Genomic DNA, 17378 nt, shown 5'->3' with positions numbered 1-17378 from the left:
GTATATATAATACTAACTATATATAATACTAACTATATATAATATTAATACTTGAACAGGTTTATAATTTGATATTTTAATAGTATAAACATACTACTTCTAAAGCCATCATTCCTTTTAACCCTGTTGTGGTCACTTTACCCAAGCCATCTAACTCATCAAGGTGTTCTTGGTTTTCGCTAATTTGCTTTTCATTACGCTCTACATCAATTTCATGTTGCAACTTCTTTAAAGTGATATTAATTGCAGATTGAGATAGAAAATGTAACCCATCTTTTGTCAACCTATCCCGTTCTATAATAAAATTTATTTGAAGTTGGCAGGCATCCTCATACATCTAAAAATAATTAAATTGTTTTAAATTGACATTCTTGTGACATCTGAAGCTCTATCCGACATATCTAAAAATCAACAAACAAAAAATAAAAACAGATTGTTATGGGCATCAGGACCAATCTAAATAAAATAAACTTTATTTCAACTGTTAGGAGATTTGTTGATTACTAGTGTGTGCATGGTTGTTACATTACTTTAAACTTAAAAGAAGAAATAGTGTTTTGTTTAATTTTAAAAAATTGTACTTAGTTTTAACAAACCTCTGTTTCAGTGCTACATGTTTTTCTAACACTATTAAAAATCAAAAAAATATCTTCTTGCAACCGATCAAGACGCTTGTAAAATCTCTATTTAAAAAACAAACAAAATATTAAAATGAAGAAAAAATTAAAACACAACAACATTTAAAAATTATAAAATTTACCAATTGTAGTAATTGTCCAATGATAATCAAAGATAAAGGTTTCCTAATATATTATGAAAGTGTTATTATTGTTTATTTCATTTCAGTAACGTATATAAACTAACCAATATTTCTTCCGTCGTCAATTTATTTTGTCATAAAAATAAATTTTTTATTTTTCAAACCTCTGATATCCATTTTTTGAATCATCTTTAACAATATGTTCAACAAGAGAATCACTATAACAACGACCTTCTTCATCCTAAAAATTTTTTATAATAATAATAATAATAAAAGAAAAACATTAAAAAAAACAAGCAGTTAAAAATAAAAATTACATATATTATTATTATTACAAATTATATATATAGAAAAAAAATAATTAAAAAACGAAGCAAAACTTAAAAACAAAAACAAAACAAAAAAACCTTGTGCTGCATTACACTTGTATACAAAGATTCCAACAACTTGTGAACAAGTCCAGCTACATCAGGAACAAACATATTTAAATCCGGTGAAATTTCATTTTTCTTTGCAATCATGGCACGGAGAAGTACAATAGCATCTTTATAAATTTGAGAGTCCGGTTCATTATAGTGACATGCATTGTTAAACAATAACATTAGATCTTGTTCAAGGTCATCAATTGATGTATACTAAAAAGCATAAATTTGTTTTATACATTAAATAGAAAACTTTCTGAAAATTTATAAAAACTATATAGAATAATATTAAACTCTCTGTCAACAAATAATATTAAACTCTCTCAACATAGGAAAAAATGTTGACATAAAGTCATATTCATAAAGTCGTAAGAGACTTAATGTCTTTTTTTTCTCACCAAATAATTTTCAATAATTTAGAATAACACTAAAAACAGATCAAATAAATACTTAATGGTATTTGAAAAAATATAATTATCTTCCTAGGCCAAAATGCTATTTAGAGGATGTTATTAGACATTTATCAACTTCATTTTGAAAGAAAAAAAAATCACTTAAATGTTTATAAAAATAGTTAAATTAAAAAAAAAGAAGAAGTTAAACATTTATAAAAACAGTTAAATATTTATACAAATAGTTAAATATTTGTAAAAAGTATTTAGAGAAGCAAATCAGTAGAGATATTCTTGAATGACTTATTATCAAAACTATTCCTAGATTCCCAGACAAAAGTCAACTACCTGCATAAGGTCACTACCTCTATTTTTGTGTATACATCTAGGTGTTGTGATGAAAATGTGAATGAAAAACTCATTGACAACCACCCCACAACCAAAAACTACTTTGAGAATTCATCATCGTATGTCTCAGGCTCCAACAGTAATAATGCTAATAATACACAAAGTTGTGAGGAAGATGAATTCTTAGCAAAGGAAACGGATAAGGAAAACACTACCATACACCAGGTGCCCAGAAATCTACCTATAAATTGAAAATGGCAAATATCAAAACAAGAAGAACCAAAAACGAAGGAAATACTGACACTTTGGCATGGTGGAAGCAGCATCCACTGACCTCTGCATCATCTAAAAGGGCAAAATCTGCTTCTGGCTTTGCCATCATTGATTGTAGATACAATATTGACAGTGACAGGTAGATAAAATTGTTTTTATAAAGCAGAACTATTCCAATCCAAAGAATTATGTCAAAAAATAGCTCATGAAACCATAAAGCGAAAGTGATTTATAACATTAAGCAGACTTATCAGGACCAACATTAATAGAAGAAACTTCTCAAATACTGACAAAAATACAATAAAGAAAAACAACAAGTGGAAAATAGCCAAAGTTTTCTAGAAAAAACCTCTCTTAAAGTAGCTTAGTCATGCGATTTTCTGACTTTCGTCCTCATTACGGTCATTATAGGCAAAAATTGGACTGAGCAAATTTGAGAGAGTATAGCGAGTGAAGCAATGTTGAGAGAGTTTAGCGAATGGAGGAATATTGTGATTACTACTCAATTAATAAAATTTTTGTTGATTTGGAATACAATAGGTTTCAATCAATTTCTCACTATGGTACTGACCAGTAAGTTTCTTCATTTCAACATAAACCAAACGAAGGGTACCCGTTACTTTGAAGATGTAAAATATGTTATTTGGATTAAGTATGTTGCATTTAAAGGTAATAAATATTTAGCTATTTTTATGAATATTTAACTATTTTTATAAATATTTAACTATTTTTATGAATACTTAACTATTTTTATAAATATTTAACTATTTTTGTAAATATTTAACTATTTCTTATTTCTCTGCAACTCTATTAAATAAAGTTCTACAAAATATTTTACCAACATAAGTATATAAAATATTTTACTAACATAAGTATATAAAATATTTTACCAACATAAGTATATAAAATATTTTACCAACATAAGGATATAAAATATTTTAATAACATAAGGATATAAAAATACTTACTTTATTTATTCTCGAACTAATATAGGAGAGATCAATTGGTCTTTTAATGAGTTGGTAATAATCAGGGTATTCCTTAGAAATCAAAAAAATTAAAATTAACAAAACAAAAAACTATATAGTTATTTTAAAATTGATATGTAGTAAGTATTTACCAATCTTGAAGGTAGCTTTTCAAATACAGCTGACAGCTTGTTACCATAATCATCCTTTTAATGTTAAAAATTTGTTTAAAATGTAAGTAATTTTATTTTAGATTCTTTATAAGTAAATTTATTAATTATATTTTTTGACAACTTACTTTAAATTCTTGCACATAGGAAAGCAACTCGTGGCACTTGTTTGTAAATAAACCTTTTGATTGCCCAATAGATGAGTTACTGCATGAAAAAAAACTTATAATTTATATATACATTATAATTTGTTATTTATTCTATAACTATTAGATTTTCAAATACTTTAAACTAAAAACTTGAAAAATAATTTTAAATTTGTAGAATAAAAAAATAATTTTAAATTTGTAGAATAATTAAATGCAACCCTCAGAATTAGGAGAAAACTGTTAGAGGTTGGCATTAGGTCAGCAAAAAAAAAAATTGACACAAAAAGGTTACCATAAAACATAGAAACGAGGTCGGCAATTTTTAGACGATCTTAAACACTTTTAGGTTTAATAGTACAAATCTATAATAGTAGCTAAGTACTCACTTGGAAAGAAAAAATGTGAGACTATTCTTAAATAGATAAGAACAAAGATTTATTCTCAGTTCAAATTTAATCCAATGTTTAGTTTTAAACTAGTTTTAAATTCATCATATGTTATAGATATAATAGATATATATAGATATAACTATATGTTATAGATATTAAATATATAATTAAGTTTGAATAAATAATTATTGCTCATAAAACTATTTTTGAATATGTACAACTGGAAAATAAACTCACTGAAAAAATCAATGAAAATAAATGCATGAATTTTTATGAACAAAGAAATTGCATAAATAAAACAGTAAAATATTAAATGTATATGTTGCATGGACTCTGTTACACTTTGAATTCCAAGTCAAGATAATTTAAAATGTTATTCAAAATTCAATTGAACAATTTTTTAAAATTGCAGCAATTAATGAAAATTAATAAAAATTAATTAAAATATACTTTATGCATCAAAAAATCACCTCAAGCCTATTTCTGCTTTGCAAAAATGTAAAAAAAGACCCTAATATTACAAATAAGATCTTTATATTGACTTTTTGAGTGACAGTTAGCAAAAGCTACATTAATGTCAAGTATGTTTATAGTTACAAGTTAATAAATAGGATTGTGTTTTTGAGTGACAAGTTAGCAAAAGCTACATTAATGTTCAATATGTTTATAGTTACAAGTTAATAAATAGGATTGTGTTGGGTACTCACAAAACATCAAACAAACATTTTGAACCTAAATTTGGAAATTGAAAAAAAAAAGTGAGAAAATTTGGATGTGAAAGATTGACGGATGCAATAATTAATTAACTGCAAAACTACTTTGGTATCCCCTATATCAAATAGTATTTTTATGCATTTCTACCTTGCAAAGATGCATAAAAAGATCTTAATATTACAAATAAGATCTTCATACTACAAAAAAAAAAAAAAAAAAATTTTTTTAATTTTAAAATTTTTTAAAAGAAATTGTTAAACTAACATATAAGTTAATAAAACAATAATTTTAAATATATAATATTAATAATATTATTTTAATATTATTAATATTATATATTTAATATTATTATTAATTGAATAATATTAGAGCTGAGAAGGTCAAGAGGGTCACGGTCGAGGAGTCACATTTAAAAAATATATACTGTGGTTACAACCCTCTCTCAACTCTTTACTCTAAAACACAAACCTTGACAAACAAGGCTATTAAACGCAGTACTACCAGGGATGCAGTGGGGATCGTACTTGGAACTTTTTGCTTATGAAGCAAGCGCTCTACCACTACAGCATTAGAACAAGTAAAGCAGAAACCAAATTAAAATTAAACCAATCAATTTTTTTTTTAAATATTTTCTATTTTTTGTACTCTTTCAATAAAAATGAATTAAATAAAGAAATTAAATGAACTTGTTATTGACATATTAGTTGTAGAGATGTAGTTTTGTAAAAATGTCAAAATTTTGTAGGAAAGTCAAAAAAGATTAGGATTTTTATCAATAATAAATATTTGTTATGAACGATATTTTTTTCCAGTAATATAATGAACTGTTTTGCTACCCATGCTATTTCATTCTATAAAAGAGATTTATAAAAGGAGTTATTATTTGTATTGTGCTAAATCAGAGAATAATTGCTACTTATTGCAATTTTTAATGACTTTCAAAACTTTGTTTTGCGCAGCCTCGCCCAGAATAAGAAATTACTTGAATTTGTTCTATATGTTTACTTTTATGTATATATTTTAAACTATCTTTTTTTAAATAACTTTTATGTATTAATAGTTACCTTAAAGGTTTGAAAAGAGCTTCATTTTAAATAAACTATATTTTTATCCCATTCCTGCAAATGTGTTTTAAAACATTTTCCATCGTCTTCTAAATTATAAAAACACATTAGTGCCTGTAGGAAAATTGATAATTCTGCAGCATCTTATAAATCTCCTATGCGTGATACTTTAAACTGTACTTTTTTAAAGTAAACGCAATTTTCATTTGCATTTTTTTTAGAAAGATTTTTCGATATCAAGGCACCTAATGGAAATTGCAAGAGGAAAGTTTACCTAGCGAAGCAATTTGGTTTTAACAATTGCAAAATGTATAATAAAATCAGTTGTTGCCTGTTTTTGCAATAAAGTTTTCCAAAACAACCCAAAGAATAATTTTAAAATATGATGATAGCATGTGAGCCAGAAAGGAGTTTTGGAAAATTCAGACTTAATTGAAATGAATATTTATAAAATATCTATCCTGCCTATTCAACTAGTTTTAAATCTATCTTGCCTATTTTAAAGATTGTTTCAACTTTAAAAAGCTGAAAACTAGACAATGTCTTATCCTGAACCAGTCTGATTTTAACATAATATTTCTTATTTGGAGAATGAACATGAAAAATATTATTTATTGATTGTTTGAACAAGCAAATTTTCTTTTTTAATTTTTTTTATTCGTTCATATTATCACTGTTGTATAATAGATGCCATTGTTAAATTAGTTTGAATTTATATTACTAATGTATATGACTAATATAAACCACTACCAATGCAGTAGTGGTATAGTAATAGAGGGCTCTCCTTGTAAGCGAGAAGTTTTGAGTTCCAACCCATCCCAGCTCTGATTGTACTGCACTTAACTTGTTTCTCCAGGCAGTGATCTTGTTCATCAAGGTTCATGTTTCGAAGTTAAAGAGTTGAGAGAGGGTAATCAGAATTTAAAAATAAAAAAACAAAAAAAAGTTTTATCTTTGACTGTAGTGAAACCTGATGGTTCTAGAGAATAAGAAACTGCCAGTTGAAGAAAAAAGCTGTGTTTTTTTTACAAACTTATTACTGTTCTGTCTTTTTATAAAGTACAAGGAGTAACCTCCTCGCTTGTAGTTCAGAATGCACAATAATTAATTTTGTTGTTATGACAATCAAAACAACAAAACTTTAATGATAATATTAATTAAGATAAATTAACTTTAAAATTATATGTAATTAGGGTAATTTAAATAAAAATAAACTATAACTTACGTATATAAATTTAAAAATTACAACCAATAAATTTATTTTAACTTTGGCATAATCAATACTTTGAGAAAAAAAAATTTTCAACAAATGAAAAAAACAACTTACCTCAATCTTATATTTTTTAGAGCTAATACTTTTTCCTCTAAACAAAAAAGTACAATGTTCAAGGATAAAAAACATACAAATTACAACCAAGAAACTTATAAAACCCATAAAAAAATAACTATAGCTACAAAAGACTTTGTGTTGAAATTTTTAAAATATATTGAGTATATAAATAGTAGCAGTGCATCATGGATGTTCCAAGTAAAATGATCAAAATACAAAAATGATAAGAGATGGTATATATAATATATTTTTATACATAAAAAATATAAATATTGCATTAAACACAACACACAAACATATATACTACAATGAATTAATCATACTAGATAGCAAGTATTAATGCTCGATAATCATGTCATGATAACAATAGTAAATAACTTGAAATGATATTAGTCAGTTAGACCATGATAAGAAATATAATTTTAGAGAAAGTTGCAAATCGAGCAGAAAAATTATTTAAAACTAATCAAATGAAATAAATTAAAATGAATGTTTAGAATTTTCTAACTTGCAGTTGCTTACCCTACGGGCATTTGTTTTTAAAAGTTACATTCTAAATGTCTTTTAAATGTTTTTTAAACGTCTTTTAAACGTTCTTTACGTAAGAATATTTAGAAGACATTTAAAAGATATTTAAAATACATTTAGACCATAACTTTTAAAAACAAAAGTGGTTCAACTACATAAAAAACTGCTTTCAAAATGTTGGCATTGATATCATCAAGATTGTAAACAAAATAAAGATGGTGGTGTTTTTATTTATGTTACCAACAGTTGGAAGACATTACAAATTACAAAGAAATTACAAATGAAAACTTAAATGCAAATGATGACACCGAACCAATGTGGTGTGTAATAGAATGTGGTATTGAAAGTATATTATGTGACTGTATTTAACATACTGCAGATAGCAGTTTGTTTTATTGTGAAAATATGGTCAAACCATTAAAGTATGCATAATATAAACTTTTGCAAACTAGGAATTGCTCAACAATTACCAATTGTAATTAGGTAATTCCATGTCAAATAAGCCAAATGTCACCCTATATCTCAGATTTTTCTTTTTTATTGAGGTAATTTTATGGCAGGAAAAATGGCTATATATTTAAATAACTTTTTTTTACAAAAACTTTCAAAGTAAAAAGTTAAAAAATTTCAATCAGTTTCTGAGTTATAACAAGTTAAATGCTTAAATTATTTATCATCATGAAAATCATTTTGATTAAATGATTTTGATACCTTCATTTTAGTTAAGCTTATGAAATGGATTTATTGGCGTTTAAATCTCATGGGGCACCAATTTTCAGCATGCAAGTTTTTCAAGTGCAAGATTGTTAAAATTATAATTTAAAAATATTAAAAAATTGCAAAAACTAAAATAAGTTGCACAGAATAAGTTCCATTCAAAGTACGAAACGTCTTCCTCTATCAAATTACTAGTCACTCACATCTTTAAAAAATTTTATAAGTGATGATTGTATACTGATGAATGATATTTGGTATAATGATAAATTATATTTTGACTATACTCAAAAACACTCAAAATTCTTAAACTTTGTGAATAAACTTATATTATAATCAAAAACAATTTATATATGTATGTGTGTGTGTATATATATATATATATATATATATATATATATATATATATATATATATATATATATATATATATATATATATATATATATATATATATATGTATATATATATATATATATATAAATTATACTTTAAAAATATAAAAAAATTGATTGTACCTGGAAAAAATTCAAGCATCTTCTTTTTTAACGCCTTTTCCAATGTAATGGAGTCATTATAAATCTGAGAACTCTCCTCATTAAATTTACGAGCATTTTTAAACAAAATATTGAAATCTTTCATCAACTGATATTCAGAAACATAATGATTTGCATTGATTCTCTCTCCAATGGTTTTAAGATCAATAGGTTTTGAAATAATTTCATAATACTTTGCAAACTCTTTTTTATCAGGTAAAACATGAAACATTTTAAATAAAAAACGACCTTCAGAATTCTGGAAACATCAAAGAATTAAAAATAATAATAATAAAATAAAAGTATAAAAATAGTTAAATTATACAAAACTATTAGAAACTGAAATACAAATTAAAAAATTGTTAAATTTTTAAAACAAGATCAAACATATCTGTAGACAAAAATAAACAAAACAAAAACTAAAAAAATCTATAAAACAACCTTATATTCCATAACAAAGTCAAACAATTTCTTAGCATGATCAGAAAAAATCTTCAAACCATCTAATAGAGTTTTGCTAGCGTCTTTAGGTTGCCTGCCACGCTTTTTCAACGGTGTAACTATGGGAGAACTCTCACTTTTAAACTTATGTGAAATGTTTCCAGTTCTTTCAGTTTTCTAAAAAAAAAAAGAGTATATATATATATATATATATATATATATATATATATATATATATATATATATATATATATATATATACACACACACACATATACTTATATATATGCAATAATAAAATTAAAAAAACTAACTAGAAATGTCTGATATTCCTCACAGTGATCCATTTCTTTTATTTTTTCGTGCATAAATGCATTCAAGATATGAGCATCCTATGCCAAAAAAAAAAGAAAATAATTTAGTAAAAATTTCATTTTCTTTAAACATAACAAAGTTTGAATTTAGACATCCTTTTAAACTTCAAATAAATATCGTAGAACATAAGAATGTAAAATGGTAAAATAAAAATCAAACTTGAAATTGAATTGAATCTGGAGGATAAAATTTAATAGCATTGCTGAAAACCAAATTCAAATCATTTTCTATCATTTTCAAATCAGAATAATAATGTATCTAAAAAGAATATGAAAACAAAGGAATATACGTGTGTGCATATATATATATATATATATATATATATATATATATATATATATATATATATATATATATATATATATATATATAACTCTACTAATGTTTTATCAAAAAAATGTTGCAAAACTATTTTTCAAATTTGAAACTGCGTACAGAAGCAGTATTAATAGTACTTGATTAACCAAAAAGAATCATAAGTTCTGTTGCCTAAAACCTATATACTAAAACCAATGCTCCTGCCTCCTCACGGCCTAAACTCAACATCTACATCAAGCACTTAAAACAATTTGACAGTAATAATTTTTACCCCTCAATAACTGTAGATATTATAGATAAAACAATTAAATTTGAAAAAATCCACACAGTTATTCCAGAGGAGACAATTCACACAAAATGACAGAAAAAGCTTATTTTATTTTAATAAGGAAACTCAGAAAAAGAAAAACATAAATGACTGTTAAATGGGCAGTTATTATGGAGCAGAAATTTATGAATTTGTTAGACTATATATTTTAGAGTTATTAAGTAAAATATCGTGATGATGGCTCAATAGTAATGCATAAAAAATCTGGTCCACAGCTTAAAAAAATTAAAAAAGATACTATAAAATTTTTTTAAAATATCAGCTTTCAAATCGAATTAAGCATAAATTTAAAATATGTGAATTTTCTTGATGCCACATTTAACCTCTCTGAAAATTCATATAAGCCTTTCAAAAAACCAAATGATGAATTATTGTATGTTAAATTAACTCAAATCATCCACCCCAAATTCTAAAACAAATCCCAACTACAATTAATAACAGGCTAAACTAAAACTCTTCTGATGAAAATGTATTTAATTCCTCTAAATGAATTTTCAAAGATGCCCTTAAAAAAAGTGGATTTAAAAATTACAAAATAAAATTTGACCCTGAAAAAACAAATACAAAAAAGTGAAATAGAACTAGAAATGTAATTTGCTTCAACTGCACACACAAACCATGAATGTCACCATATATTTAGGAAAATGATCAAACATTTTTCAATAAACCATAAACTGCATAAAACTTTTTACATAAACACTGTAAAATCAGTTGCATACAGTTGTATGCCAAATATCAAATTAGTAAAAAATTCACACAATAAATACATCCTAAACAAAAATCCAACCATCAATAAAATTAACTGCAACAGCATCATAAAAATACTTTCCCCTTACTCAATAACAGTCACTTTAGGTAACCCTGATGATAATTCAATCAAAAAATCTTACATTGGTATAAGTGAAACAACTGTCAAACTGAGACAACCATTTAAGTTCATTTTTTTAATATTCTCAAGTATACAAGCAAAAACTATCAAAGCGAAGTTTGAAAATTCAAAGATAATAAAAATCCTGGGTTTAGATGGAAAAGAACCAGACAGTGTGAAGCATACAACCTAAAAACCAAATTGTCCAAACTATGCATTATGAAAAATAAGAAATTATTTTAAACAATGACAACAGTTTATTATATAAAAAAAGAAAATTATATGAAAATGTTGTCATTGCAATAAGATTAAAGTTAGGTATTCACATATTTTTCATTTGAATATTTATTAAATATATTGAATCTATTATAAATAATATTTGTTAACAATCACTGCCAAACAAACAATAAATTTTTTGTGCATTACACAATATTATACATTATATATCTATTTGTGCTGACAGGGTAAGTTCTACTTGTGCTGACAGAATAAGTTCTATTTGTGCTGACAGGGTAAGTTCTACTTGTGCTGACAAGGTAAGTTCTAGTTGTGCTGACAAGGTAAGTTCTATTTGTGCTGCCAGGGTAAGTTCTATTTGTGTTGACAGGGTAAGTTTATTTTATCTCATAATAGCTAGTAAAGGATGTAGAAATTCTCCTGATATTGTTTGCTATGTATGTGGATATTACAATGGCAAAATAATATTGCTATACAATTATCCTTAAAATATTAGAACAGATTGTTCACACAACGTACTGATTTAGAGAAAATTTGCATTTATATCAAGAAAATATGAAAATAAGCATAAATAAAAACTATCAATGTTACATCAAAACAAATGTGATTTATGATTCAGTAATACAAATATGTAAATATAAAAGACTTTCTAAGAAATACACACCACAAGCCCAACATCGTAGTTTTAATGATACGAAAAATTTAAAAAATTCAATATAAATATACCATAAACAAAGAATTCCATTCATGCTATAAAACAACCAGCTTCTAATTTATTTTAAAAAGTTATGTTGAAAATAAAAATTATTATTTTAATTATGATATTATTTTAAAACCCTCTCTATTCTTAAAAAAGAATAACATTTTTTAAATAAGATAGATGTTCCCGCAAAGGAAGTGCTACAAAATATTTTTTTAAAATAGCCTACAATTGAATAAGGTAGCTTTTACTATAAATTTTGAAAATTTTATAAAAAAAAGATTGTGCTAATCTCAGACTTATTTGGAAATAAAAACAAATTTTTTTCAACTGAGTAAGAAATTCAATGAATAAAATAAGTATATAATAATGAAAAATATATAATATATGACATAAAGCATAATAGTTAAAAAATTACCTTGACTCTGCTTCTTATTTTGCATAGTGATATTGGATTTTTAACGACCTCATAAAAACTTTGGTGAGCTCTTAAAATTTGTTTAAATAAATAAATGGTAAATAAATAAATGATAAGTATATAAATATATAAATGATATAAAAGATACATGTTATACTTTGCTTCATAAGTTAATGTCATTAAAAAAAAACTTTCTTTTTTATAAAAACAAAAATATTAGTATTAAAATTAAATTTCACTCAAACCATCCATGAAGTAGATCTGTTTATTTTTTGGTTGCCAATGTATTTTTTAACATGTTTATTTTCGAATTTAATTAATGATTATTTATTGAAAAATATGTTAAAAAGTTGCATCATGTAAATTTTAGACAAAATTTACACATACATTTATGTTTATTTTTATTTGCTTTCACCACCACCGCCAAATAATACAAACCTACTTAGATCATACTATAATTTGTCAAAACTTTACCTTTTGTGTGGCAGTCGAACAAAATGTGCTGATAAACGCCTTCCAGTTTGATCTGTATATGCTACTACCATGTTATATAAAATTGAATATGTATCATGCTCATATGAATCATCAATCAACCCATCATCTTTTGAAGGTGTCCCTTGAGGAGTGGATTCAAAACTTTTATAAAGAGGACTTTTAAGTTGCTCAACTATAGAAACATCTTCTGTTTTGTCTTCGGTTTCTATAGATAGTTGCCTTGAACTCAATCTGATTAGGAAATTTTAAAATTAGTGATTTTTAGTTTACATAAACTTGTTTGTAGAAAAGATAAACTTTTTATCTCCAGTGTAATAAAAAAAAATAGTGACATCAAAAAGTAATAAAAATAACCAGTTTGTATCATAGGAATACAAAAACACTTACTTTGGTTTCTTTCCAGTTTTCATAGCTATTTTACTTAATTCAGACTTTTTATTCAAATAAGACTTTTTGAGCTGTGTCGCATCCTATGATATATATATATACATATATATACATATATATATATATATATATATATATATATATATATATATATATATTATATATATATATATATATATATATATATATATATATATATATATATATATAATGTTTGTTTTTTTAAAGATTTATGTAAAATTTCACTTTATTTGAGTACTAAGTTGATCTTTTCAAAATATAAACATTATTTCAACAATATTAAGGACCTGTTGAATCAAAAATGAGCTTAAGCATGAACTAACTATTGAACAATTAAACTTAAATTAGACTTAAATTATTAACGAAAGATAACCACAGCACATAAAAATAACTGAGTTCTAATTCTCTATCTAAGTGTATGTGTATATATATATGTATATATATATATATATATATTTATATATATATATATATATATATATATATATATATATATATATATATGTATATGTATATATATATATGTATATGTATATATATATATATTAATATATATTTATATATATATATATATATATTAATATATATTTATATTTATATTAATATATATTTATATATATATATACATATATATATGTGTGTGTATATATATATATATATATATATATATATATATATATATATATATATATATATATATATATATATATATATATATATATATATATATATATATATATATATATATATATATATATTATATACATTTATATATTTTTAAATAATCAAATCATTCCTTTTTTAACTGCTTTATTAAAGTTATCCTCAAGGGCCAACAGTCATTTATTTCCAGTAACTTCTGGGGTACCTAAAGGTTCTCTCTTTGGTCCTGTTTTGTTTCTTATCTACATTAATGATCTTCCCGACAATCTTACATCTAAAGTGCCTCTTTTAGTTTTTGTTTTTCTTTTTTTCAACTTTTTACTCATGTCTTGACAAAATATCTTCTTTTTTTGATTGCTTAGAACATACAGCCGATCTTGAATCTGGTCTCACTTCTGTAACAGATTGGGTCTCACAAATTTTGGCTTATAAACTTTAACTCCAACAAAAATCAGTTATTGACTGCAAACAACTACCACAATACTGTTGACATTCCAATATTATTAAATAGCAACCCTCTCATTGAGTCCTCCTTTTTACTACTGACCTTTCATGTAAACAAAATATACAGTCGATTGCTAAATTAGCATCCCTTTATCATTATCGTCATTTTCTTACCTCTGATTCCATTCTCTAGGTTTACAAATCTTTTATTTGTCCCTGTATGGAATACTGTTGCCATATTTGAGCTGGTTCTTCTACTGATGCTCTCTTTCTTCTAGACAAGGTCCAAAGAAAAATATTGTAAACATAGTTGCAACAGCTCTATCTGCTAAGCTCGAGCCTCTTTCCCATAGTTGTAAAGTTGCATCCCTTTCTTCTTTCTACAAATTCTATCATAGTCGCTGCTCAAAAGAGTTATCATCTTTAGTTCCATCTACTAAAACTCATTTTTGCTTTACTTGTCATTCAGCTAAGTCTCTTCATTTACTGTATCTGTCCCTGCATGCTCTATAAACTTTTATTTGTCTAGTTTATTTACCTGCATTTTAACCCTTTGGAACACACTTTCATCTTCATATTTTCTTGATTCATACAACCTACAACTCTTTATGTCTTCTGTCAACCATTTCGTAGCTCTATAACTCTACTCATTTTTTCTCTAGTAACTCCCAACAGACTGCAATGGTTTATTGCAGTCTTGTTGAGAGTGAATCAGAATATATATATATATATATATATATATATATATATATATATATATATATATATATATATATATATATATATATATATATATATATATTATTGTTAAATCTGATTAAATATTATAAATATAAATAAACAAAGTTTATTGTGCCAATATAACACTAAAACCAATAAAGATAAAAGTGACGAACATAAAATTATCTAAAAAGTTTTTATACAGGACTGCTTCAACCATGTTAACCTTTAAGCATACCAAAATAAAAATAATTTCAGTAAATTTCAGTATTAATTGTCCTATTTAAATCAGAAATTAAAATATGAACTAAGATATTGTCATTAAAGTTAAATTTAGTAAATAAATAATGAATTTTTAAATATTTCCCAAAAAAACAGATCTTTGCGTTTTTCAAAAAAACCACCAAAAAAAACAAAAAAACGCATCACATCTCTAAGCACTCCTCACATGGTCTTCCTATTTGTCAACCAATACTCCTTGCATGTTCTACCTATTTATAAATAAATATATATATATATATAAATATATATATATATATATATATATATATATATATATCAAAATAAGTGCCAGACTTTGGCACTCCTTGGGCCATTCTCAAGACCCATTAGAGGAGACCAACCAATCAACTTTAGGTTTTCTGAAAAAATGACAAATTGTTGGTTGCCTCCCATTAGTGGGTTTTTAAATGGCTTAATGGGGCACCAATGTCCACCACCTAATACAAACACTGTATGTGTACATATACAATATATATAACTCCTAACTGATTGTCAGAAAGTTTTTCCATATTTTGTTGACAAAAAGTAAAAATTAAAATGCAAGACCAGAATTTGTTTTTTTGTTTCTTGATAGTTTGCCTGACCCAACCAAACCCTAAGTCAATATAGCATATATATATATATATATATATATATATATATATATATATATATATATATATATATATATATATATATATATATATATATATATATATATATATATAATATATATATATATATATATATATATATATATATATATATATATATATATATATATATATATATATATATATATATATATATATATATATATATATATATATATATATATATATATATAATTTATGAATCCACATGCTTTTTTGTTAAATAGTTACTGTTTATTCAAATATAATATTAAATAATAAAATAGATGTAAAATGATATAACAACATAGACAATATTTTTCTATTTTTATTAACATTTACATTAACTTTCTATTTACAAAAAAAAAGGTTAGACATAATAATAGTAGTATTTACTGTTTTTAGGTTTCATAACAAATAAATAATTTTTGAGATAATTACTGACACTAAATTAATAAAACCATATTAAAAACATTATTATGTTCCCGATTTTGAACCACAGCTTTGCACTGGACTGGATCTGGGATGGAATTAATCAAATCTTGACAACATTGTAAAGAAATGATTTTTCAAGCATTATGAACAATGTTTCATAACTTGGGCTCACTTGTTGGTTTTCCTTAAGAAAATGCCTCTTTGGTCCAAAGGTTTTTAATAAGATTGAGATTTGGTGATTGCGCAGGCATACTTTTTTTTGCATAAGACAACATTGTATTTTGTTAAACTTCCAGATAACATGTTGGTTCATAATCCATGTGGCATACTTTTTTTTGCATAAGACAACATTGTGTTTTGTTAAACTTCCAGATAAACATGTTGGTCCATAATCCATCAATTTTATATATATGCTCTATGCCGTAGTAGGAAAACTGACCCCAAATATAAAATTTTGATCCACCATGTTTAACAGCTTTTATAGTGTTTTGTGGGTTGAAGACAGTTGTTTGAAGACAGAGTTAGTTGGCCTTCTTACATATACCCTGCATTCACTTGACCCAAATAATACAATTTTACTTTCATCAGATCACAAAACGTTTTGCCATTTTGAAGCAGGCCATCTTCATGTTTTCTTGAAAAACATTTTCTTACTAACTATTGAGTCTATAAGATTGTTCTATTAACATGTCTGCTCAGTTGTTGTTTTTTTCCAGCCCTTGATTCATCAACTTTTTTCCATTTTAATGCCTTTCTAATCATCATAGGAAAACAACTTGATGTTTTTTGAATAAATTCCTGTTTTTCACTCTTATCTTAATTTTATAATCAGTTTTCTTTTTTCTTTGCTAAAATACTTCCCACAACCATTTCTATTT

The 17378-nt window shown here is 24.8% G+C and overlaps 1 protein-coding gene across 1 annotated transcript in view; it reads right to left on the bottom strand.

Annotated features, from left to right (window-relative positions):
• LOC100211060 (protein polybromo-1) overlaps positions 1-17378 on the bottom strand; it is a 55395-nt gene that overhangs the window by 22438 nt on the left and 15579 nt on the right. Inside the window, exons 6-21 of the mRNA XM_065817535.1 lie at positions 13325-13407; positions 12917-13168; positions 12443-12512; positions 9733-9831; positions 9513-9590; positions 9199-9375; positions 8740-9016; positions 6977-7013; positions 3462-3540; positions 3316-3369; positions 3164-3235; positions 1168-1395; positions 925-1001; positions 761-803; positions 597-683; positions 95-337 (exon numbers count right to left, since the gene is read on the bottom strand). Of these exons, the coding sequence (XP_065673607.1) occupies positions 95-337; positions 597-683; positions 761-803; positions 925-1001; positions 1168-1395; positions 3164-3235; positions 3316-3369; positions 3462-3540; positions 6977-7013; positions 8740-9016; positions 9199-9375; positions 9513-9590; positions 9733-9831; positions 12443-12512; positions 12917-13168; positions 13325-13407 (1956 nt within the window). The remainder of the gene's footprint in view (positions 1-94; positions 338-596; positions 684-760; positions 804-924; positions 1002-1167; positions 1396-3163; positions 3236-3315; positions 3370-3461; positions 3541-6976; positions 7014-8739; positions 9017-9198; positions 9376-9512; positions 9591-9732; positions 9832-12442; positions 12513-12916; positions 13169-13324; positions 13408-17378) is intronic.

This window comes from Hydra vulgaris, chromosome 14 (assembly GCF_038396675.1).
Source record: "Hydra vulgaris chromosome 14, alternate assembly HydraT2T_AEP".
NCBI lineage: Eukaryota > Metazoa > Cnidaria > Hydrozoa > Anthoathecata > Hydridae > Hydra > Hydra vulgaris.
Note: the sequence above shows the minus strand (reverse complement) of the source record. Positions and strands in the feature narration are given on the sequence as shown.